This window comes from Salvia hispanica, chromosome 3, assembly GCF_023119035.1.
Source record: "Salvia hispanica cultivar TCC Black 2014 chromosome 3, UniMelb_Shisp_WGS_1.0, whole genome shotgun sequence".
Lineage (NCBI taxonomy): Eukaryota > Viridiplantae > Streptophyta > Magnoliopsida > Lamiales > Lamiaceae > Salvia > Salvia hispanica.
In genome coordinates, this window is record NC_062967.1 from 36,967,272 (window position 1) to 36,990,958 (window position 23,687).

At 38.4% G+C, this 23,687-nt stretch overlaps 3 protein-coding genes and 1 pseudogene across 3 annotated transcripts; 2 read left to right on the forward strand and 2 right to left on the reverse strand.

Moving 5' to 3' along the window:
- Window positions 1–807: 807 nt before the first annotated feature.
- On the forward strand, window positions 808–4,011 carry LOC125213469 (CRS2-associated factor 1, chloroplastic). Its single transcript, XM_048114031.1, has 5 exons — window positions 808–1,640; window positions 1,990–2,117; window positions 2,631–2,856; window positions 2,933–3,060; window positions 3,153–4,011. Exons 1-5 carry the CDS (start codon window positions 839–841, stop codon window positions 3,933–3,935), a joined length of 2,067 nt encoding a protein of 688 aa, XP_047969988.1. The 5' UTR covers window positions 808–838; the 3' UTR covers window positions 3,936–4,011.
- Window positions 4,012–4,030: 19 nt separating this feature from the next.
- LOC125213468 (DExH-box ATP-dependent RNA helicase DExH17) lies at window positions 4,031–11,283 on the reverse strand. The gene is made up of 28 exons (XM_048114030.1): window positions 11,114–11,283; window positions 10,703–10,814; window positions 10,439–10,622; window positions 9,980–10,141; window positions 9,668–9,905; window positions 9,548–9,584; window positions 9,414–9,460; window positions 9,193–9,230; window positions 9,075–9,096; window positions 8,758–8,970; window positions 8,464–8,620; window positions 8,073–8,124; window positions 7,813–7,884; window positions 7,683–7,732; window positions 7,474–7,591; window positions 7,327–7,387; window positions 7,166–7,249; window positions 6,965–7,090; window positions 6,692–6,888; window positions 6,411–6,599; window positions 6,048–6,302; window positions 5,873–5,922; window positions 5,750–5,767; window positions 5,539–5,621; window positions 5,267–5,447; window positions 5,147–5,181; window positions 4,730–5,059; window positions 4,031–4,648 (listed from the first exon to the last, which is right to left on the reverse strand). The coding sequence occupies exons 2-28, from the start codon at window positions 10,768–10,770 to the stop codon at window positions 4,125–4,127; spliced, it is 3,591 nt and encodes a 1,196-aa protein (XP_047969987.1). The 5' UTR covers window positions 10,771–10,814; window positions 11,114–11,283; the 3' UTR covers window positions 4,031–4,124.
- A 1,468-nt stretch (window positions 11,284–12,751) lies between these two features.
- Window positions 12,752–16,325, reverse strand: LOC125216611 (annotated as a pseudogene).
- Window positions 16,326–19,265: 2,940 nt separating this feature from the next.
- Window positions 19,266–22,258, forward strand: LOC125214346 (fructose-bisphosphate aldolase 3, chloroplastic). Its single transcript, XM_048115337.1, has 6 exons — window positions 19,266–19,532; window positions 20,472–20,741; window positions 20,934–21,043; window positions 21,135–21,225; window positions 21,341–21,610; window positions 21,692–22,258. Exons 1-6 carry the CDS (start codon window positions 19,371–19,373, stop codon window positions 21,968–21,970), a joined length of 1,182 nt encoding a protein of 393 aa, XP_047971294.1. The 5' UTR covers window positions 19,266–19,370; the 3' UTR covers window positions 21,971–22,258.
- Window positions 22,259–23,687: the final 1,429 nt, after the last annotated feature.

The window sequence follows — 23,687 nt, forward strand, 5'->3', positions numbered from 1 at the left end:
ACATTAGATGCATATTTATTTCGGAATAAATCGTGTTATATGATCTATTTATGATTAAAACTATTAAATATTGATTAAAACTAAGGCGTCATCGTACCTTATTGATTAAATATTAGACACTATCAAATATTGATTAAAACTATTAATTTGTTATTTAATAGTAGTTTTAATAATTAAAAAAATTTATTGATATTTAAAAATCAAAATTTAAAATTTAATTTTATAAAATTAATCTAATATTGAAATAAAGAAACAAAGTGAAGGATGAAAAAGGGGAAGAAGAATGATAATTTTGAAATAATATCAAATTTAGTACATCATTGAAATAATATCAGATTTAAAATGTAAAAAGACCAAATTGCCCAAACCCCCAAAGCCTTCCAAAAGGATATTTTCGTCACGAAACAGTGAAAAATGACTATTTTCAAGATAAACGCTTAGTCCAGGGTTATCTGGGAATACTTTTAAAGTTCATGGTTCATTGGCGAGATAAACGCATAGTGCATGAACTATTTTAGTAGTTCACCCTTTTCTTTGTGATCTATCCAAAAAAATATTCTCTGTCACTCTATGATAAGTTTATCTATCAGATAAGATAGGTCTCATTTTCTTTTACAAATTTTATGTTAAAATTTATGCCAATTGCTATTAAAGTTATTATTTTATAAAGAATTGAAATATTAGAAGCTTGTAAGACCATAATAACAAAATTATGAATAAGGCGAAACCAAATATAATTATTATAAATCGATATTTAAGGGAAATTTTTAAAATTTAGAGTAATAATTTAAAATTTATAAAATGTGATCACTCCCAAATGAGCTAAACGCAAAGGAGAATGGCAGTGAAGACCCATTTCCCCGTCTTTGCGCCGCCGCAGCTCCGCCCCCTTCCCCACCGCCCGGCCACCGAAATCCGCTTCTCCCGTTGGAACAACGCCAACGCTCGGCAATTCACCCGCCGCGAGAGGTCTCAGAAGGAAATCGAAGACGAGCTCCGCCTCGAAAAGCGATTCGATTCCGCCCTAACCATCGCCCACAACTACAACCCCGCCCCTCCCCACCCCACCACCTTCAAATCCCCCGGCACCCCTTCCTCCCCCTCCGCCCCTTCCATCCCCGGCAAAAAGTCCAAATACTCAAAACCCCCAAATTCCCACCCCGCCTTCAAAACCCTAGCTAAACCCCGCCTTCTCCCAATCAATCGAAATCGAATTGAAGACGACACCCTAGCTACCAAAACCCCCGATTTCAGAATCGATGACAACGGAATTTCGTACGAGATGCCGGAGGCGCCGTTTTTGTATCAGTATAGCTACACCGAGACGCCGAAGGCGAGGCCGGTGAAGCTGCGGGAGCCGCTGGTGTCGCCGTTTGGGCCGGAGACGATGGCGAGGCCGTGGACGGGGAGGAGGCCGCTGCCGTCGAGTAAGAAGAAGCTGCCGGAGTTTGATTCGTTTAAGCTGCCGCCGCCGCATAAGAAGGGGGTGAAGCCGGTGCAGGCGCCCGGGCCGTTTCTGCCCGGTTCGGGGCCGAAGCATGTGAGGTCTAGAGAGGAGATTCTCGGGGAGCCGCTGACGAAGGAGGAGATTGAGGCGCTTATAGAAAGCTCTAGGAAATCCACACGGCAGTTGAATATGGGTAAAGATTGCATTTTTATTTTATTTTTTTGTTAATTATTAGATTGATAAAACATGAGATTGGGTATTTGAAGGATAAGAAGGTTAAACAAGTTCAAATAAATGAATAGAGAGCATAGCATTGATTAATGTGGGTATCGGCTCGCATTGTGTAGTTTTTGCTTGATTCTAGATGTATGGCTCTTCGTGTATTGTCGATTTTCTGATTTTGAGGGATCAATTGGATGTATGGCTATACATGATGTTCTGGATTCTGATTCTCTTACTTTGTGAATCTTGATGAAGGTCGATTGCATGAGTCTTAGAAGTTGGACAATGTGTTCAGTGACCGTTGTGTTGTTCATCTTCAGGAAGGGATGGCCTAACACACAACATGTTGGACAACATACATGCTCTTTGGAAGCGAAGAAGGGTTTGTAAAATAAAATGCAAGGGTGTATGCACTGTAGATATGGACAATGTGTGCCAACAATTGGAGGTCGGTATGTTCTCCTTGCTCTTCTCTGAACGAACTTACTGATTCGAACATTTGTACACATAAGTTTTGGATTATGCTGTTGTTTTGGGTGTGATCTGAAGGCGTGGAATTAGTGTCCAAGATTTTGCGTTTTTGGTTCACCTCTTGTTAAATTACTAATTTAGCATGAATGGAACTATTATTGACTAAAGAAATATACTACTACTATACTACCCCGTCCTTGAAAAAAATAAAAAATGTTTGAAACAACACAGATTTTAAAGCACAATTGGTAAAGTAAGAGAAAAGAAGAGAAAAATGGATCAAGAGAAAGGAAGATAAAAAGAAGTGGAAGTAGTGATAGTGGATTGTGGGGGGTCCATATCATAAAATAGAAAGTTTCCATTTTTAAGGGATGGCCCAAAAATGGAAATAGCTTCTGCTTGTGCATCACATCAAGTATGCATGTATTTATTCTTCTCTTAGCTATTATTCCAGACAAGCTTTTTATGAGATGAAATCTGTAAAAAACAGGAAAAATCGGGAGGGAAGATTATATACAATAGAGGCGGTGTCATTTACCTTTTCCGAGGCAGAAACTATAACTATAGAACACGACCTCGCTTTCCTCTCATGCTATGGAAACCTGCTGCACCCGTATACCCAAGACTAGTTAAAAGAGTTCCAGAAGGATTGACTTTAGAAGAAGCATCTGATCTACGGAAAAAGGGGCGTGATCTAACACCAATCTGCAAGCTCGGTATGTGAATGCTTTTGGTATTTACTCCATTTTCCTCGTGTGATGAATCTACTGATAATTTATCTGTCTTTTGCAGCAAAAAATGGTGTTTACACTCACCTTGTGGCAAATGTGAGGGAGGCATTTGAAGCGTGTGAACTAGTTCGCATAAACTGCCAAGGTTTGAACCCAAGTGACTACAAAAAAATTGGTGCCAAACTCAAAGTATGTATCTATCTATCTTGTGCAAGTGAGATGATTCAGATCAAAAGAAATATCCACCTTTACATTGATTCTGTATGTTTTCTTTAATGCAGGATCTTGTCCCATGTGTGCTAATATCATTTGAGCATGAACACATACTCATATGGCGAGGGCCGGAGTGGAAGTCCTCGATAGAACCTATTAATAATCTGAGGGTCGCGGAAGAAGTCAAAACTGATACAGCTTCAGAGATACCGCCTGCTCCATCAACAAGTATCCCCAACTCCTTGAGCATCATCGAAGACAAACATGATGATCTTGAAAGCACAATATCTCCAACTTATAACGATGAGAAGCCCCAAGGAGACAGCGTTTTGCCTGAGGCTGGCGTAGAGGAAACTATGTCTTTCGCACCCGAGATCTCTCCAATCACGGTTGATGATAGTTCAGAAGAAGCAGAAGCATGCAGTCAAAGCGAAGTGGAGTTGGATGGTTCAGTGGATAGTATTGCAGCTGTATCAGTGGCTTGTACCGAGGAAATTATACAACTCAGGGAGCAAGCAGTAGAAAAAGGGGTGGCGGTTATGCTGGATCGCGATAGCTTGGATGCTGATATTGTTTTCAAGAAGGCAGTTGCTTTAGCTAAGACTGCTCCGGAGGTCCCTAACTATCGACAGCGCGCTAAGGAGTTACGAGAAGAGAAAAGGAAGCTGCAACAACGTGAGGATTCGGGGGTGAAAGAAGCTCCGGTGGATATAGTAGCACCGAAGTTAACGGTTCGTAGCCGGAGAGGTGAAAGAGTGGCTAAGAAAATGGAGGAAATTAAAGCTGATTATCTTAATGTTGTTCCACAGGGAAACCTCAGAGTAGATGAGCTTGCCAAGTTGCTATCATAGTTTTGATGCAATGGCATAATTTGTATTTAAGAGGCTATGTATTATTCACTTCTATAAAGTGTAGGTTTTTTGGATAGAGGTGTTTACAATGTTACTCACTTCAAAAATAACAAAATTATTATAATAGTTCGTGGTAATAACAAAATAACAAAATTATTATAAAGCCAAACTGTATTTTTCGATGTAAAATCAAAGAAATGAGAATACGCTCTGAAACCCAAGAAATGGCTTCTCTTTCTTTACTGGCGCCATTGACAGCGAGCAAAGCTGCCCTTTCTGTAAACTTGGTGACCGCAGCTTATCACTGGAGCTGACACGGAGTCGAGCATCGTTGATAGGCACGTTGAACGAGCTTGCCTTCTTCTGTATGTGTGACATTGTGTTGCTCTTTGTGACTTGGGTGGAATCAGTCGTCTTCATACAGTCAAGAACCATGGAATTTCTTGGCCTTTTTCTTGCGTGATCAGAGATCGTTGCTTCTGTCGATATTTCCAGTTTGGTGTTATTATACTCAGTAGCTGCTACATCTTCATTCCAAGGCTCACCTGCATCGAACGTGAGTACTTGTGTAGAATCAGTCGTCTTCGTACAGTCAAGAATCATGGAATTTCTTGGTCTTTTTCTTGCATGATCAGAGACCGTAGCTTCTGTCGATTTTCCTGGTTTGGTGTTATAATACTCAGTAGCTGCTACATCTTCTTCATTCCAAGCTTCTACATTGTGTATAAGTTGAATGAGTATAACTAGAAATAGTAATTAAAATGTCACATGGTAGAGACAGTATGAAGGCTCACCTGCATCGAATGTGAGTATTTGGCCATCTTCGTCTATGATTTGTATTTCCTGTACTGGTTCTGTACGTCGGGGACGTTGAAAGGCCATCCTGCTTTGTGGAGTTCTGTAGCTGCCTTGAATCTCCAGTACCTCAAAGTCATTATCAAGCACGAGATGCATCTCACGAGTGCGTTTTTTGATGAGAGTGAAGGCCTCTAATGATGGTGAAGATGTAGAATCAGACATGGGCAACACGGGTAAACTTTTTGCTTTCTCCCGGATGTGGTCGAAGACTGTCTTTGAAGTAATAATCCTGCAGTCATCATCTTCAGTTTCGGCAACCGGATTGTCTGTGAGAATAAGAAACAAGTAAGCATAGGTAGTGAGCTGCTGGAAGACAAGCATGTATGATCAGGAGAAGCAATAGTTAGTTATACCATCTGAATCTTCATCTATAAGTTTGAAGCTGGGCCTGATACGTCAAAAGTTTAAGATCGATTGTTAAGGAAGTCATAGTTTTTATATGGTTATATCAGAAGGGATGAACACGAACATACATGGAAGATGAAATCTCCATCAATTCTTTGGAGGCAGGGAGAGAAGCACGATTATAGCTGTCTTTTACACTGCGAACCTTCTTGGGAACATACGAGGAAATCTCTTTCTGTCTGAATTTAGGAACAACATCTTTTTCTAATGGTGGTGTGACGATAACCTTTTGATGGAGATCAATGCCAACTGCAATAGCATAAAATTATACCAGATGCATACTAGGCCAGCCTTTGAAATAGAAAGCGTGGATTGGAGGAGATGAAAGTAAAGAAGTTACTGATTTCTTCAAATATCAAATCTGCCTTAATCGTCAGTTTTCCTTGCTCGGGGCTTGAATATAACACAGTTGCATGATACGGGCTGCACAGAATCCATAACATCAGGTACGTGAATTTCCATTAGACGGATGTCATGTACCATGTGTCTGAAAAGAAGTTCGTGTTCTACACCGTTGAACGCGAATATGTTTCAGTCACTGGTTTTCTTACCTTGAGAAATCCTCCAACCTGGGGCACCAGAAAAGAGGTTTCAGAAACGAAGAGACAGAATAGGGACCAACGAGCAAAGAGGTGCATTACTGGATGTATCCAAAGCTCTAGCAATCACTGTACCTTATTTTTTCATGAAATAGAATATTGTTGTCATCTTCAACACCAACAATCTGTAAGGAACTATTTCAGTTGCATGACTTTACGAAATTTAGAAGCCTCAATACCAACATTTATACAAGCAAAAAGAACTGTAATTCTGACATATCATATGTAAAGGTCAGTAGTCCTTGCATACCACATCAGCATAATGCTTTTTAGGTGTTGGCGCCACTGGCTCTGATAGCCTGGTTAATGTAACTAGCAGCTTGGACTTCCCTATTCTTTGGACCTCTTCCTCCTTAAGTGTCATCTCAATTTTTGGGGGAAGTAGCAGCAGAGATTCTTTGATATGGTTCCCGAAAGGGTATTTTCGACCAGTCATCAACTCAATCTTTCTTGGGTCAGCCTCGAAGAGGGTATCGAATGATGTTACTCCCATTGAATGCAGTGCCTAGTAAGAATTAGTCAGGTGCACAAAGAATTATATGTCGTTATCTCTTCATAAATGTAAAGGTCAGATATCCAAAGGAATCTCAAGTCGATAGATTAGTAAAGCGACCTTTGCCGTCACCATCCCAATGCCTGGTAATTGTTTCAGCAAGTAAGGGCTGTCATTCCATAATTTCTGATGCAAACATTTGGCTAGAAGAGTGGCACTCAAAGCTCCTTTGTAACTTTTTTTGTACATAAAATACTCTTTCATGCACTTGGCAATCCTTGATCCATTTGAGCATACAGAATTTGTGTCCTACAGGATAAAAGGTTGGTCGTGGTTTAACAATCCTACAGAGAATAATGAAATGGCACACAATCTTAAACTATATGCAAAGGCGGTGAAACCTGAGTCATGGACAAGTCCCGCACTACAGGATCGCCAGTCAAACAGTCATTCACCAGAATAAACATCTTCTCTTCTCTACTTTGGATGCGTTTTTTCCGCTTTCCTCTCTCATCAAGGGCATGAAACCGCAGGCGGCCATCTTTGTCGTTGTTTATGTCATTCAGAAGCTTCTTTTCATTACGCCTCAGTTGTATCCCTTTCATTGTCAAAATGATATACATTAACCAAAATACATAGCTTGAAAATTAGTTTTGAGTATAATAAATAAATACATGCAATTTCTTCTGCCTTGCATATTGTACGGAGTGTCTCATCTACGCTGCAGTTGGCGGGTGCGTCTATAATGTGCTTCATCGTGTTAAACTTCAGATAGTACTTTGTCATCAATTTCCCAGGCTCTGGATACAAGAGAAAGAATCAATGCCTCATACTACATTATAATCTGAAAACTGCAGAAACGATTGATGGCTTACCAAGTGGCTTCAGAAGGAAACCATCATCATCAGTCCAGACCATTTGATACTTTGATAGTTCATTAACCTTTTGAACACAAATTTCTGGCAGAGCATGTAACAAGATGTCAGTGTATGTCTGTATATCACATTTGATATATGGTTATTATGAATCACTTTACCTTGCAAATGCCTCTCAATACGATCACCGGCTGGCCCTTTAATTGAATAATTCTCGGGATTCTGGCCATTGCAAGGAAACTCTCAGAAAGCTATCTAATAAAGGAATACTCAAATGTTTGCGTCTCCTTTTGACAATGAGAACCTGCCTTTTTCATTCTCACATACAAGTATGAGCACTTTATCCATTCAATGGCTCTTGTTATATCTGCTACAGTAGATTGAACTATCTCTGCTGTTAGATGTTCTGTTACACATGGAAGCAATCTGAAGAGAAGTAAACCAGAAAACTGTCAGATGATTCATGTTTAGTGTTGCTTTAGGGTAGAGAGAGATTAGAGGTAAAAAAGCGGCATACTGTGATTCCACCATTTCACATCCACCTAATAAGTTCTCATACAAATGAACCTGAGATGTGATCCAAAAGGGTTATAAGCAAGTTTTTATTCGATATCAGTAATATTTTCATAGTATTGGGAAATTTATACTGTTTCTTTTCTGGTCATGATTATGACCATCCCTGTGTCATCAAATGGAGGACGCCCTGCTCTTCCGCACATCTGCACAAATTAGAGGTGGCTATCATTTCAATATAAAGAGCACTCAGATGTGAAAATCACAATTGCCTAATTTTGTACCCCAAGTTCAGTGTGTTATGTTTACCCTGACCACCTAACAATCAATTCTCAAGAAAAGATCTGATAATCTTAATATTTCTTATAGAATGATTAAAGCAACAGAAATACACCTGGAGTATCATGGAGCGTTCATATTCCATGTACATCCCTTTCTCCTTGTTGCTGGAAAAATATCAAATATTAGAGCACAATTATTTTAAATTCTAATCCGATTCACCTCCAAATATGTAGTTCCTTCATAAGGAGTGGAAGAGTCTGAACCATGTCCACAGAAACAAATAAAAGGAAATTGGATTTCTGATAGTTGGAAAAGATTACTAGTTTTTAGTACTGATCATACATATATACCTTCTTATGATAAGGTATATTAAACTGCATAGTTAGACCTCAATATTAAGCATAAGTTATCCCAGGAATATGCATATCACTCGGTTTGCTGCTGTCCTCCACTCAAATACCTATTAAAACTCATAAATAATTCGAAAATACTTCTAGACGTACAAATACTGTGTTGATTTGATGACGACAGTATGTGCTGGTAGATTTATTCCATGGGCCAGAGTATTCGTGGTGCACAAAATCCGCAGATCACCATTCAGAAAAAGCTCTTCCATAAGATTTCTATCTTTCATAGATAGTCCACCATTATGGTATCCAACTGGAAAGAAACAGCTAGCAGATATTAAATCAACAATCATATCCTAAATTATTTCAGGTATTAATCTTTGTCCAACCTTCCCCAAGCCTGATGTCACATGAAATTAAAAAAGAAAAAGAAAAGGAATGAACTAATACCACCATAGAGTATATAAGATTGCATTTGTTTGTCACTGCATGATAATGATGCTTCTCTTAGTCTCTCCTGCTGTTCTCTGCTTTTGATGAAAGGACTTGAATGGCCAAATGTCATGGCTATTTGAGAGAGGCATTGTGCTGCTTCTTGGGCTCCTTTTCTTGTCGAGCAAAAAACCAAGGCAGATTTTTCTCTTGAATATTGCATTAGGAGATCTGCAAATTAGTGACTTAAGATTACTGTATTACTGGTCTTTAATATGCCACATAAACGAGCTCTCTACAGAAATATCGACTGGATAATCAGTAGGCAGGCATACCAAAGATGTAGTTCTGAAGACGCTGAACAACCAAAACAAAGCATTAATAATTATCAAGAAGTAGAAAGTTGATAAATGATGATTAAAGCTTTTCATGATCATGGGCTATCAAGGGTACCTTTTCAAATAAGAAATCATTTTTAGCTGGTGTGTACCCTGCAAGCAAAAATATTTTTCTACTTTATATCAAGATAAATTATTCAGTCTGATACAAGTATTATTTTTCATAGTATTAATTCTTGAAATTATGATATGCTGCATTGCGTCTACTCTAGTATAAATTGGTGGATAACTAGGAGAACAGTCGGTGGAACTGAGCTTTAGGGAAACTGTGAGTACCAAAAACTTTAGTAGTCAACTTTACAGGTCTCATTTCTTCTCCAAACCTGTGAGAAGGACAGTACCATAAGTTTCATGAGAACAAGCTCTGCCATCAGAGTGCACACTTGACATCTAATAAGATTTAACCATACTTTTTGATTCCCTGAAATGGAACCATAAGCCACTCCGCTGCAAATGTAAATTTTCTGTTATGCCCTACGTTTGAAATAACAGAATGCAAATCATCTTGATGATGTGAATCTCGAAACTACCTAAGTCGTTGATATTTGGTATTGTAGCAGAAACAGCTAGGAAACGAACAAGGGATAAAGGACTTGACTTCATTTCAGGGCTGCAAGCGAGCATTTTAATTCTGCTGACAATAGCTTCTAGAGCTGCTCCTCGGGGATCATTCAGCAGATGAACTTCATCAATTAGCACAAGTGATATATCACTGAAAAAGCTCAAGCCCCCATCCTTTATGCGATAACGAGTCACAGCATCGAATTTCTGCCGGGAGGAAGACCAGATCTAAGCCAGGATGAGGTAACCCAAAGATGGAAAAAAAATCCCCTAATAGCTACCTCAGGAGTTGTAAGAATTATGTCTGCATCCTGCATACTCTTGACGTTGTAATACTCATTGTCACCTGTTAGCTCAAGGCAATTTATTCCCAGTGATCCAAACTTCTGCGTCCAATGCCGGAGCTTCTCTTGTACCAAGGCCTTTGATGGTGCTATATATATCTTCACAACACAATATATTTACACCAGCAAGAAACAAAATGGATGCAAATGAAACAATAACATCAGATGACAGTCAGGATTTTCATATAGCACATTTGTTTCAAAATCATTATACATAATATCAGGTTTGGCTTATGCAAAGAAATGAACAAAGGCTTTCATATTATTCTGTGATTCATATATCAAAACAAAATGGAGTGGCTCTGACAACACTGTTCTCATATGCAACCATGGTAACTTCTTCAAGGATATAAATACACTAATTTTTGTAATAAACAAAACCATCGGAAAACCTACTGTCTTAAGGGTCCCTATGTGATGGTTGAAGCTCCCACCACCAGTGATGGACTTGGAGAGAAGCCTCATAATGCATAACTCAAAGAGTACCGTCTTGCCACTTCCAGTTGGTGCTGAAATGACCATGTTGAAGTCGGAAAGGTAGCATGTGGAAAAGCATTCACTCTGCAGTGAGTTGAAGTATCTGCATGTGTGTCGAAAAAAATACATTAATAAAGAAGCGACCTCGTCTGTTTCAGTCTCAACAGACACTTCTAATGGTACCTGAAATTAAAGGCTGAGCGAAATGGAGCAGGTAAATCGGTCACTGACTTCAATGCATAGCCATCCATGTGTGGAGTCCGGTTCAGATGAACTAAGTACTCAATATGCTAAGCTTACAACCATAAACACCAGGTTATGCAACACATCAGAAAGCAGCAAACAGTGAATAAAAAAATGATTTCACTGCAAATAATTTTAAAATTCACCAGTACTAGTTCGTTATACACTAGATTGCAAAAATATTATCATAATCTACACGAATATAAAGAGAGATAACTGCTGCAGGAACTCGATCTATACCAATACATATAATGTAGAGATAATGAGCAGGAACTGAATCTAGACTAGAAACACAATCAATTCAAACAGAAACAATAAGATCGGAATACTTTAATTGAAGAAAATCAATACCTGCTGAAACACACCACGGCGAGGCCACGAAGCAGGCGGGCGGAAGGACAGCTGGCGAGCGGAAATGCAGCGAGGTATGGCGGTGTATCAGCGAGGCAGGTTGGCGGCAAGGCGGGGCGGTGTCGCGGCGAGTGAGACAGGCGGGGCGGATTTCGCCGGTAAAGGGGAGAGAGAAGTTTTTTGAGGGAAAATGAAATTGGTATGTGTAGACCGTTTTAAATTAGTTTGCGTTTTTATATGTTGTGGTATAGTGATAAATCTAAGCTAAGTTCAAAATTCGACTTCAAATTGTTGACATTGTATAATAGTTTATTCAATCTTTTTATTATTCTTTACTATTCAAATTATTTATGATTTATATTTATGAATGAATTTAATTATTTATAAGAGGTACGTTAAAATGACAACAATTTTTAAAGTAACACCATACCACCATTAATAGTCAATCATTTGTACACGGGGACGAATAATCAACTGCCATGTGACAATCATAAAAAATGCTCAAGGGTAAATTTCTCGGACAGCAATATCCACCATGCTATACAACATTTTTTTTCTCGGCCAGCAATATCCAATAAGCTAGACAACAATTTATAGATTGTTGTGTAGCGTTTATAATATTGTTAGATACGTGATGTCACTGTATTGTCATTTTAACACGAAACTAATTCTTTGATATTCAAGTTTATAATTTATAAACATATTTATATATAAATTACTATACATACTTAAAATTGAGTTGATTTCGATTTCTTCTCCGACATAATATACTGTTCAAGATTTTGGTTCCTATTACTTTTTTCGATGCTTCTCAAAATATTGAAATGTGTACATATATATATTGTCATGCATTGAATTTGGTTATTTAGCAAAAGAGAACATATTGAGTGTGAAAACTTATTATTTCAGTTTTCGTTTGATAATCTCAAATTGATGTGGAAAAACCACTCAAGTAGTGCATCACACGAGGTTAAACACAATGAAATGATTTGAAGCGAAAACAAACATAAATATTCTATAATCAAATGAAGAAGAGGCAACATAGACAGACCATAATTTTTGAGTCATTACACAAGCATTTACTTTTACTCTCACATAAAGGATAAATTCTATAAACCAACATATTATAGTATCATTAGTAAATACTTAGAACAAAGCTTATTCATCAAAAATATCTATATCCATCCTAACAAACCCTCCTACACAAAGCTCACATATATGTTTAGTAGGAGTAGTATTTACCATCTCTTTTACATGAAGTTCCATTTCGTTCTCTCCTTTCCAACACCTAATCATATCATACACATTAAATGTTAGATATTTCATTAAAAACTCATAACCCTTTGTAGTTGTGTAGTTACTGTACCTATATTATAATGATTAGCAACTGAGGGGTACATCAATATCTGTTTTGTCATTTCCAAAAGTATTTCATACTTCATGAACTGATTAAAGTATTATTAATAGAGATTGAATATCACCACACTTGAGAGAGAAAAGTTTCATAACATAGAAAGTTTTAATTTTAAGAGACAACAAAATAGAAATACTTTCTGTTGTTAAAAAACAGATGTACTAATATAAAGCTCTTTGATTCGCTACTACTACCAATTAAGAAGCACTATTTAAAACATAAAGAGAGTAAAAAGAGTTGGATAAATAAAGAATGCTGGTTTTTAATTACATGAATGAACTGCATAGCAGGTAGGACCAATCCAGATTTCTTGCACCTAAATAGTTTTCATTTACACATGTGTGCTTGGATTGCAAAAAACAACAGACAACAAAAAGGATAATTGTTACATGCTGCTGATTATGAATATTTGATTATCCAAGGATGAGAGCATCTAATGTTATACAGCTTCAACAAAACAATGTACAACAAGCTCAGGTAGCAGTTTGCCCCTCCCTCCTCAGCAAGTCCTGCAAACAAACGTTTTAGAACTTGTCATGTTTTGTTCAAGTCCAGATACAAGAAACAGCTTTGCAGTTTTATCAGCGTAAATGATGTTCGTTGAGAGCACCATGATCATGGTATAGCTAACTACGCAACTTCTATTAGACTTTTGAACCTGTGATATCTTTCTCAAAGACAACAATATCACACATGTTCTCATAAACAATCATTCTAACCCTTATGGATAGTTTAAGCCATGTCATAGCATCAGACAACATTAATCTTGTATATCTTGATTCCGATGACACTAATCAATCTATCATATGCAAAAAACTGAAACAGCAGCAGTGCAGGTCACCATGTAGCATTTGTGACCAATTCTCAGTGGTTTTGACAGTGAATGAATTGTTGGGTATTGAGGAGGAAAACAGGACAGTGTTGTCCTTCACGGATAAAACGGGAAGCATTATATAAAAACTAGGGATGTTAGAATACCATTTTGATAGCAGCGACTGACAGGCGTTGCCTTTCTTTCTTCTCATGTTGACACTCTGCACACCAGCTGGAGAAATCTTTTTGATATTTTCGGGATTCTCTAAATACAGAACTGTAGAGTAAAGATATCAGAACTAAGTATGAAATTGCAAGAGCTTTACCTTTACGAAATAATAATAAGCTGACCAGTTTAACCAAATATAAATATATAATGCTTTGATTCAGATCAAACAATTCCGGCAATAGGTGAAGGAAAGCTATCAACATCTCATAGTTAATAGTAGTTCAGGAGTTTTTTTTTTTTTTTTGCTTTGGAAAGTTATAGTGAACAGAATGTTAGCTTCGATCCCGGGATAAAAGTATTGCGTACTTTGAAGTCAAAGGCGCGTCAGACATAAGTGAAAGAGAACTGTAGCCTTACCTTCTACACCATAACACTAAGTTTATCCTCTTTCCTGATGTGGTGGCTCTAGCACCATGCCTATGACGGCCACAATGAAGAACAGCACGCCCCGGGACATGTGAATAGTCAAATATCTCCTACAAAACAGCCAAGACAAACACCTGCTGATGAAGCCTATTTTCAGTTATTACAATCAATCCAGACATGGAATTTTTTACCAATACCATCATCCTATGGAAGTTTTTTATGTTGAAACAGGTGTATTTTAGGAAGTTTTTTATGTTTACCAATAAGGAAGAAACTGCTGCTCGAGCAACTTACCTCAGACTGTGTTTCTGTATTTACATGTTTATCACATCGCACACCACGAAAAAAGAGTTCGCCCCCAGAGAATTGTCTACCCACACAGACATTCAAGGTCACTTCCGAGTCATCCACGTGGAAACCTGTAAATTCCAATTATACACAAATTAAAAACAGCTGAGGAGGGTGCTTTGTGATTACATTGGTAAGAACTTCACAAGGCAATTGCGCATAGGTAATTAAACAATGGTTTGTACTCCAAAAAGAAAGTCATTGTATCGATTTAGCATAATATAATTTCACTGGCAAGGAAATAATAATTACATTCAGGAATGATTAAACATACAAACCATAAAGATGTGAATCAAAAATAAACTTGGATACAATCACTAACCCAGGTCAACATCTCTATCGATCCCATATTCAAGGACAAAACCATGATGAGTATCAAGGTTTGATCCCCCAACCCCAGGAAAGAAAACTGCAACACATTTTTGAGAAGGCTGATTAGTATCAAACTGAGCACCAACAACGATAGATGTATACAGACTTGTGACCGAAAAGCTAACTCACCTTTTGATATAGGCCGTATAAAATCTACCATGAGCTTATCAAGCATGGTTTCCATGCCAAAATCATCAAGAACAACACCATATTTATTCATTGTATTGGGTCTCATGATTCTGAACTTTGTCTCGTGGACCCATTTCTCAAAATTTTCTACCTAAAAAAATTGAAACACTGTAAGAGAATATAAACACTAAACAAGTTGGCATAATAATGTTAAGATGCTGAACAATAGCTGAAATGTGGAAATCACCTCGGCCAACAACATTTCACAGAACCGTGGCTGCAGCATCTCAAATGTAAAAATTCCAGGAGAGGGTTCTGACATTATGTTTCTAAACGCCTGTTCAGTGTTCTCATTTATAGCCTTCAGGAATGAGGGCACAAAAAAGTTCGTCGGATGCATACTATAAAGCTCGAGGTGAAGGCGCTGAGAAGATAAAGATGGTGCAGTTATAGAACGTTTATCCTGGCATAGGATTTCAAATATACAGAAATGATACTAATACTACAGTATACTGTTAACATGTTCTTCCACTTTTCTATCAATTGACAGGCAGACATAGATTAGTTAATTCGTCCCATGAAGAAACAATTCTATCTTTCATTGTTTGAACATGCATGTCCTCCTACACCTGTTTCTTATCTCATTCAAATGAAAATAGTAGTAATACTCAATCATGTAAATCATCAATCATGAAAGTAAACACCCCCTAAGAGCCAACCATTTGCTTATCTAATTAACTGTGCTAAACAAGCTTTTTTCATGTAGCTGGCTTGTTTTCAGTGTTTGCTTGTTGAAACTTGAAAGCATATAGGTTCTCACTGTAAGCAATCATGCAAAATTTTAAGTCCTTAGCAAAATGCTGTTTCCTACACATCCGATTCAAACACTCCCACAATAGAGATTCAACAATATATATATGTATGACAAGTTAAATTTAGACTCCGCATGCATATACACAAATGAACACTGGCACCAACACTAAACGAGGGAGAATGGCGTCAGAGCATTACCCTCACTCGCTCGCTCTCGGGGTAATACCGGCGAAGAATCTCGCGCATGTAATTCACCTTCACATCGCGCGCCTGTTGCAGCAGATTCGGAGGGAGATACCTCTCCAGCGAGCTGAAGATCGAGGGGCTGAATTCGAGGTCCAAATCCTCGTAATTGTCCGGCCTGTGATCCGAATTGGGGTTCAGCCTCAGCCTGTGCGTCAGGTACGTCGGCGGCGCAGCGGAGGCGCCATTTTGCAGCACCTGAACAGTGGAGCCGCCGTTGGCGTGCGCAATTGCTTGATCGGGCCTCCCGTCGGGTGCCCCTGGTTTACGTGCACCGTCGAGAGACATCGAGGATCGATCAGCAAGTGTTTTCCACCGGATTTCTGGAAAATGTGTGGATTGGAAGGAGTAAGTTACGAGCTAGATCGACATTTCTGGAGCTAAGTTAGAGATTTTAGGGTTTTCGTGAGGTGATTGTGCAGGTGGTGTGGTGAAGGGGACGATGAGAGCTAGGGTTTGAGGTATAGTGCAAAATTCCGGGTTGTACGAATTTAATGTACACCCAAGGTACTGTTAAGATTTTACCTTTTTTTTTCCAGTGTGTAGGACCGTAGGAGTACTTTTTATTTTTATTAATAAATTAAATTATAATTATACTTATTTATAGTTTCATTAGTAGTGAGCATTCGGATTCGGGTAGGAATTTTTTTATATACCAAATCGATCTAAATATCCAACTTTCATAGAATATAAATTTAAATTGAATAAAATATAAATTCAAATCTCCATCCTTTTATAACTAAATTTAAATCGATTCCGGAAAAAAATGAAATTTAAATTATATGATCTGAAAATTTCAAATTTATTTAGGGTTTGAAAACTCATTATCCACACAATATTCAAACTTGTAACTATCCTTTTATCGATCTACTACATGTAACTATTTTCGGAAATCATTCCGTCTTCGGAAATAGGGTCTTCAACATATCCCTGACAATGATGACGAAGGCATGGAATGAAATGGAGACAACAAATAAAATACTTCCCCCGTCCCCCAAAATTCGTCACCATTTGATCCGGCACGGATTTTAAGAAATGCAATAGAAAGTGTCTTGAAAAAGTTAGTGGTATGTAGGTCCTACTTTTATATATTACTCCCTCCGTCCAGCAATAGCAGTCCCATTTCTAAAGGGCACGGATTTTAAGAAAGTTTTGGAATGTATAATAAATGGTGTGTTATATTGGAATTTGGGACCCACCTCAATGAAGCCCGCACATAATGAAAATTTTAATTTCAAGCTGCCAATATATTCATGGAAATAAATCAAAAACTGAATTTAAAAAGAACCCTCAAATTAAACAAAATGCCCAGCAGATTCCCATTCAATCTTGGTTTTGGAAATCGACTAAATTGCATTCATAATCTGGAGAAAAAACCAATAACAAAACCAATTTCTAATCAAATTCATAAGAAATCCACACTCTAATTCAAATCCGCTAGGAATCAATTTCGAAAGCCAAGATTAATCAAAACGATACCGAATTCAAATCCAAAAGTAAAACCCGCAGAGAGGCCATAAGAACAGATTTTTCAAGAGCAAATTTTGCAAAATTAACAGCCACTAACAATTACACTCGATGGAACAATTAATTCCACAACGCAAGATATGAATCAACGGGCAGGAAGAAGAGGAAGAGAGAGTGTGAGGCGGCGGCGGGCGATTAGGGTTTGATAGGAGGTGGTGGAGGCGGCGGAAAATAAGGAGGCGGTGGAGACGACAGGCGAGAAGGAGGCGGTGGAGACAACGCGAGAAAGAGGCGGTGGAGACGACGAGCGAGAAGGAGGCGGTGGTGGTGACAGAAGGAGGCGGTGGGCGAGAAGGAGCAATGGAGGCAATAGTGAATTAGGGTTTCGCGTAGGAAGAGGAGGGCAAGAGAATGAGACCGACAATGAGAGAGAGTGAGAGTGAAATTAGATGGGGGTGGGGGGGTGTTTTTTTTATGGCAATTGTGTAAATTAGTGAGAAGGGGGAGGGTAATTAAATTGTCCAAATATGGTAAGTAGAACCGGGACTCCTATTATCGGACGTCCCAAAACGGAAAAACGGGACTCCTACTGTTGGACGGAGGGAGTAGTTTTAAAATAAAATGTGAGTGAGAATGAGTTAGTGGAATGTGAGGTCCATTACTAAAAATGGTAAAAGTCAAAGGTGACAAATTTTCAAGGACGGAGGGAGTGCGATAAAATAATAACCCAATTTTGACTCTCTAAACACACTAAATACCATCTCTTTCTCAGTGACACATTTTTATTTTTATTTTATGTTCCATTCTAATTTTTACATTTATTAAAATAGAAACATTATTATCTCTCCACTCAACTCATACAATATTACAAACTTTATAATAGTCAGTGTCGGATGAGAAATGCTTTTCTTAGTGTGGGACAAAGGGAGCATATAAAATGTTACCTCCGTCCACAAACAATAGACAAAATTTTGAACGACACGAGTTTTAATGCGTAGTAATTGATAAAGTAAGAGAGAGGGAGGTAAAAAGTGATCGAAGTAGTGTTAGTGAAATGTGGAGTCCATATTTAGAATGATATGTATGGCTGGTGGAGTATTTCTGTAAGATTTTTCATTTAAAAATTGATCTAATTTTGGTGGACACTCCAAAAATGATAAAATTAGTCTATTTTTTTTACGAAGATAGTAAGTAAAGAATAGCAAGTTAGTATATGAATCCTTTCGGAACTAAACTCAAAATACTGTCTTGTTCTTATAGGACTGGCCAATTAATGAGTTTGGATCAAGGTTTATTATGTTTGTGTCATTATTGGGTCAGCCCAACATAAACACAACTAAACCTGATCCAAAACCATTTATATTGAAATTATCTCCCTTGCAATACAATTTTCTATTTGCACCCTACATCTATTTTTTATCAGAATTACAAATTGAAGTTTTTCTCTCTAAAGAAGTAATTTCAACAAATAAAAATATTTGTTCACAAGAAAAAAGTTGAAATAATAAAAGTCCGGCTACTCGCCCGACACATGAGTGACCATCACTACTGCGGTGACCGTGTGGATGATGATTTCACAAGAAAAAAGTTGAAATAATACAAGCTCGGCTACTCGCCCGCCACATGAGTGACCATCACCGGAGTGGACACCGTGTGGATGACGATAGTCGTTTTCCATTCCGCACCAATCTAGCCTCACCGAGATGGACCTGAGTCATGCTTGCAAAGCTCTAAATATCTAATTAGTAGAAGTATGTAAATATTGGGAGTTTGGGCAAAAATATTAGGCGAGGGATAGCAACGTAATTTTCAAAGCAACCTGTGAACAGTGACGTTCAACGACCTAGTGGGTTGGTAGATCCGCCGCAGCCTTATTCTCCAATTACAGCTCTTTCCGCCAAAGGGCGGACTCTACAACGTAAAGAAGAAAACAATTCACTCCCCATTTATTAATTAATCACATTAAATTACTCTTAATAATAAGCCCTCGCTCTCTTCCAAATTCTCACTCTCTCCATTTCTCTCTCTCTCTGCCTCTCTCTAACTTGCCGAAAACACGAGTCATGGCTTGCTCCAGTTTTGTGAAATTGAACGCCGCCGCCTCATCGTGGATCGGCGGCCACCAGTCCGTCAACTCGCGCTCAGGATCGGCGCCGAGGTTCTCCAACCGCCGCCTTTCAGTCGTCCGCGCCGGATCGTACACCGATGAGCTCGTCAAAACAGCTGTAAGCGATTCCTCTACCTGCTATTAGCGTTTGATTAATCAATTGAAGTGATGAATTATAGCTGTGGCGGTGTTTTTCTGCATATGAAGTTTTTAATCCGTTAGTGATGTAGGAAACACGCAGAAAATGTATATATGCTTATGTTTTGTGTTCTTAAGTTTTTAATTCTGTCTTAGATAGTTAGATCCAAGGATTATACTGTATTAGCTCCTTTTTGTGGTCATGTTTTAGGAATTATTGAGATATATGATCTGCTGTGTTTTAATTGATTTTCCCTAGATTACTGCTTGATGTATTTTTGTTTGAGAGTTTATCGGAGAATTCGAGATCTGCCGTTGCTGAAATTTGCTAAACATGATCAAGTTATTTTACAATAAAATGCAATTTTTTAATACTATGATTGTCATGATTCACGCTGTTGCACTACGCTATGACTGCTAATAAAGTATAGTTGACTGCAATAGTTGATTATTTTAATATTTTAATATTCTAATATTCTTCCTTTTTTATAATATTATTATTACTACTATTATTTTTATAAAAAGCGGGTAGATGAGGTATGGTCACGTGCTTGCACTACTCATTTGGTTGGTGAGTGTTAGTATGATTCACTAGGCTTGTAGAAGGCGCTGGTAGTAAGCCTGGTGTGTTTGCAACTGTATGTCTGTGCATTCTAGCCGCCTTATATATATTCCATTTGAGAATTATATAATTCATTTTAATTGCGGGGTAAAAACACTATGCACTCTACTAGCAATATTTCCTCACTTGCATTTTGCATATTTAAAAGATGGAAGTTGGAATTGTTCCATAGTTTATGCGGGCTAATGTATATTGGCGGATAGAATGTTTGAAGAAGACACTATGTGATACTATGTACATATTTGTGGTTTATAATATTAAAATAACAGTACAATATTCTATTCTATGTTGGAACAGAAATCAATTGCATCACCAGGACATGGTATCCTTGCAATAGACGAATCAAACGCTACATGCGGTAAGAGGTTGGCGTCCATTGGACTTGACAACACCGAGACGAACAGGCAGGCCTACAGGCAACTCCTTCTGACGACCCCTGGGTTGGGTGATTATATTTCTGGTGCTATTCTCTTTGAAGAGACACTTTACCAGTCGACCACAGATGGAAAGAAGTTTGTGGACTGTTTACGTGATGGGAATATTGTTCCTGGTATTAAAGTTGATAAGGTGAGGATTAGGGTAAAGTTAATTTCATTTCAAGGTTTACTATGCTAATGCTACTCAAATTTTGATCATCCTCATCCGTCATCGACTATAATCATATATCCTTGACTTCCTACACTTATGAGTCCCTGACTTCAATCTAGAATCATGTTATATATTTTCTTCTTACTTAGTTTTTTGGTTCCATTTTGGCAGGGTTTGGTTCCATTGCCAGGATCAAACAATGAATCTTGGTGCCAGGGATTAGACGGACTGGCTTCCAGATCTGCTGAATACTATAAGCAAGGAGCTCGTTTTGCTAAATGGTTTGCTATTTTACAAAAGCTATTTTCTTTCATATATCAAGTGTAACCTTTGACTGACTCAATCACGATACTGCCTTTCTGTGTATTTTAGGAGAACTGTTGTAAGCATTCCTTGTGGTCCTTCTGCTTTAGCTGTTAAAGAAGCAGCTTGGGGTCTTGCTCGTTATGCTGCCATTTCGCAGGTACTACTTTAGATCTCATCGCCTTCCACCCCTTCCTTATCTGACAATTTTCTCATCTTGCTTCTGTACTCTTACAAGTTGTGTATTAAACTTGTTTGTTCATGTTCTAATTTAGGATAACGGGCTCGTGCCTATTGTGGAGCCTGAAATTCTCCTTGACGGAGACCACCCAATCGAGCGGACTCTTGAAGTGGCCGAGAAAGTGTGGGCCGAGGTTTTCTACTACCTAGCTGAGAACAATGTTGTATTCGAAGGGATCCTGCTTAAACCAAGCATGGTAACACCAGGAGCTGAACACAAGCAGAAGTCTTCTCCAGAAACCATTGCCAACCACACTCTCACCATGCTCAGAAGAAGAGTACCCCCTGCCGTCCCAGGAATAATGGTACTTCACATATTTAACGTATAATTCAAAATCGTTCTTCGTCTCTGAGGACTCTGCTTGATCTCCTTGTTTTCTGCTTAGTTCTTGTCAGGAGGGCAATCCGAAGTTGAGGCGACACTGAACCTCAACGCGATGAACCAGAGCCCCAACCCGTGGCACGTGTCCTTCTCGTACGCACGGGCACTGCAGAACTCCGTGCTGAAGGCGTGGCAAGGTCGTCCAGAGAACGTAGAAGCTGCGCAGAAAGCGCTCCTGGTGCGCGCGAAGGCCAACTCCTTGGCACAGCTCGGGAAGTACTCGGCCGAGGGAGAGAACGAGGAAGCTAAGAAGGGAATGTTCGTGAAGGGATACACTTACTAAGGCAGGCAAGAGGGCTCCTTTCTACAGTAGTTTGGGACTTGAGATTGTTGTTGTTATCTTCCGGTGTTGCATTTTGTTCGAGGTGTCGAGGACATGAAAACTTTTTTTTTTTTAAACTCAAAATTCCCCCCTTTGTTGCTCTAAATATAGTGCTTTGAATAATACCAGAAATAAGTCGGGTGACAGAATTCTAATTTTAACCTGATTTAGGGTGGAGTCAGTTATGGCGGTCAAATGTACCATTTTTTTTCGTGAATGTCAAAAGTGGTTGCTAGCGAAGCTTGTCAAGCGCCTGCAGTTTTACGATACCTTATTCTCGTCATGTTTTATTTAAGTGCGTGCAGTTTTACAATACATTATTCTCGTACGGAGTGTGTTGTGACCATGTTGACAACCTGTTGATAACGCTGAAAAGACGCAAGAAAGATCACACACAGTCTTGCATATATTGTGGGATCTTGTAGATATTGCAGAGCCCCAGCTGCTGTGTCTTTCTCCGCTAGCTTCTTGTTGTTCAAGGCTGCCTCGTTATCTCTGTTCCTTTGACTCCAACTGTCGACCGAAATCGGTTGTTCTTTTGCTGCTTGGTTTTGTAGAGCCAACCACAGACGCTTGCTCGTATCAACGTTTGTAGCTGACTCTCAGAGTTGTCACCTTTAGAACTACTCTATGTTGTGTAATAAAGCATCATTTGATGTTGTGTTTTGAAATTCCATGTATTATTACCTTAGTAGTAGTATATGAATTTATATGATGATATTCTCAAATCTTCTATGAACCGTTGTCATTTTAGCAAGTGACGAAGCTAGAAAGGGGCATGGGGACGTAAGGCTCTCAATAATTTCAATGCTTTCTATATGTGTATTGAAATCATGTAAAAATAACATAAAAAATGAGTGGCACAATTGGTTTAGGTTGGAGTCTTGCTTTCCATAGGTTTATCGAACGATTACTTCTAAAAGCCTTTATTCTAGTTTAAATCATTAATAGTAGCATTATAACTAACGAAAAAAATAAATTTATTATACAGTTTATTTAATATTGCGACATCTAGTACTAGTCGTAAGAAATACTATTATTAATAGCAGTTATCGATTCTCATTTTGGTTGAGCTAAACTTCATCAGAAAATTAGCAGATTTTTTTTTTTGCAAAAGTGGGCCATGATGGAGTCCTCCCATTCTCTTTTGATGGGCTTGACAGCCCACTTAGATTTTAGACGAATCAAATTAATGTAATTTTATTATCTAATTATTTTATCTCTGCATTTGATCGTAATATATCTGCATGTGAGCATAACTCAACATTACTGTAAATTGCCAATAGGTTATTACAACTGAAAGAGTTCAAGATTCAAATAAAATACTAAAATGGATTAAATTGTTCTCGAAATGCGACGTTGATCTTGCTGTCGGAATCATGCAATTGATTAGGTAAAATTATTTTGAGAGAAATCGAATATGACTACAAAAATTCAAGACAGCTTGGGAAGGTATGCTCGTCCTTGTCTAAAAGATACCCATTCTTGTCTTTTTCTACTATTCAACTATTGTTTTTATTTTCAACTTTTTTATGCATTATTAGCAAACCATGTACGGGTTTTGGCACCCGAAAAAAACTTGTTAGGATATTCGAGCCCGACCAAATAGACATTCCTAAATGCAGGTGCTCGGGCTGGGGTCGGGTGTAGGCTAAATTGAAAGCTCCGGTTCGAGTAG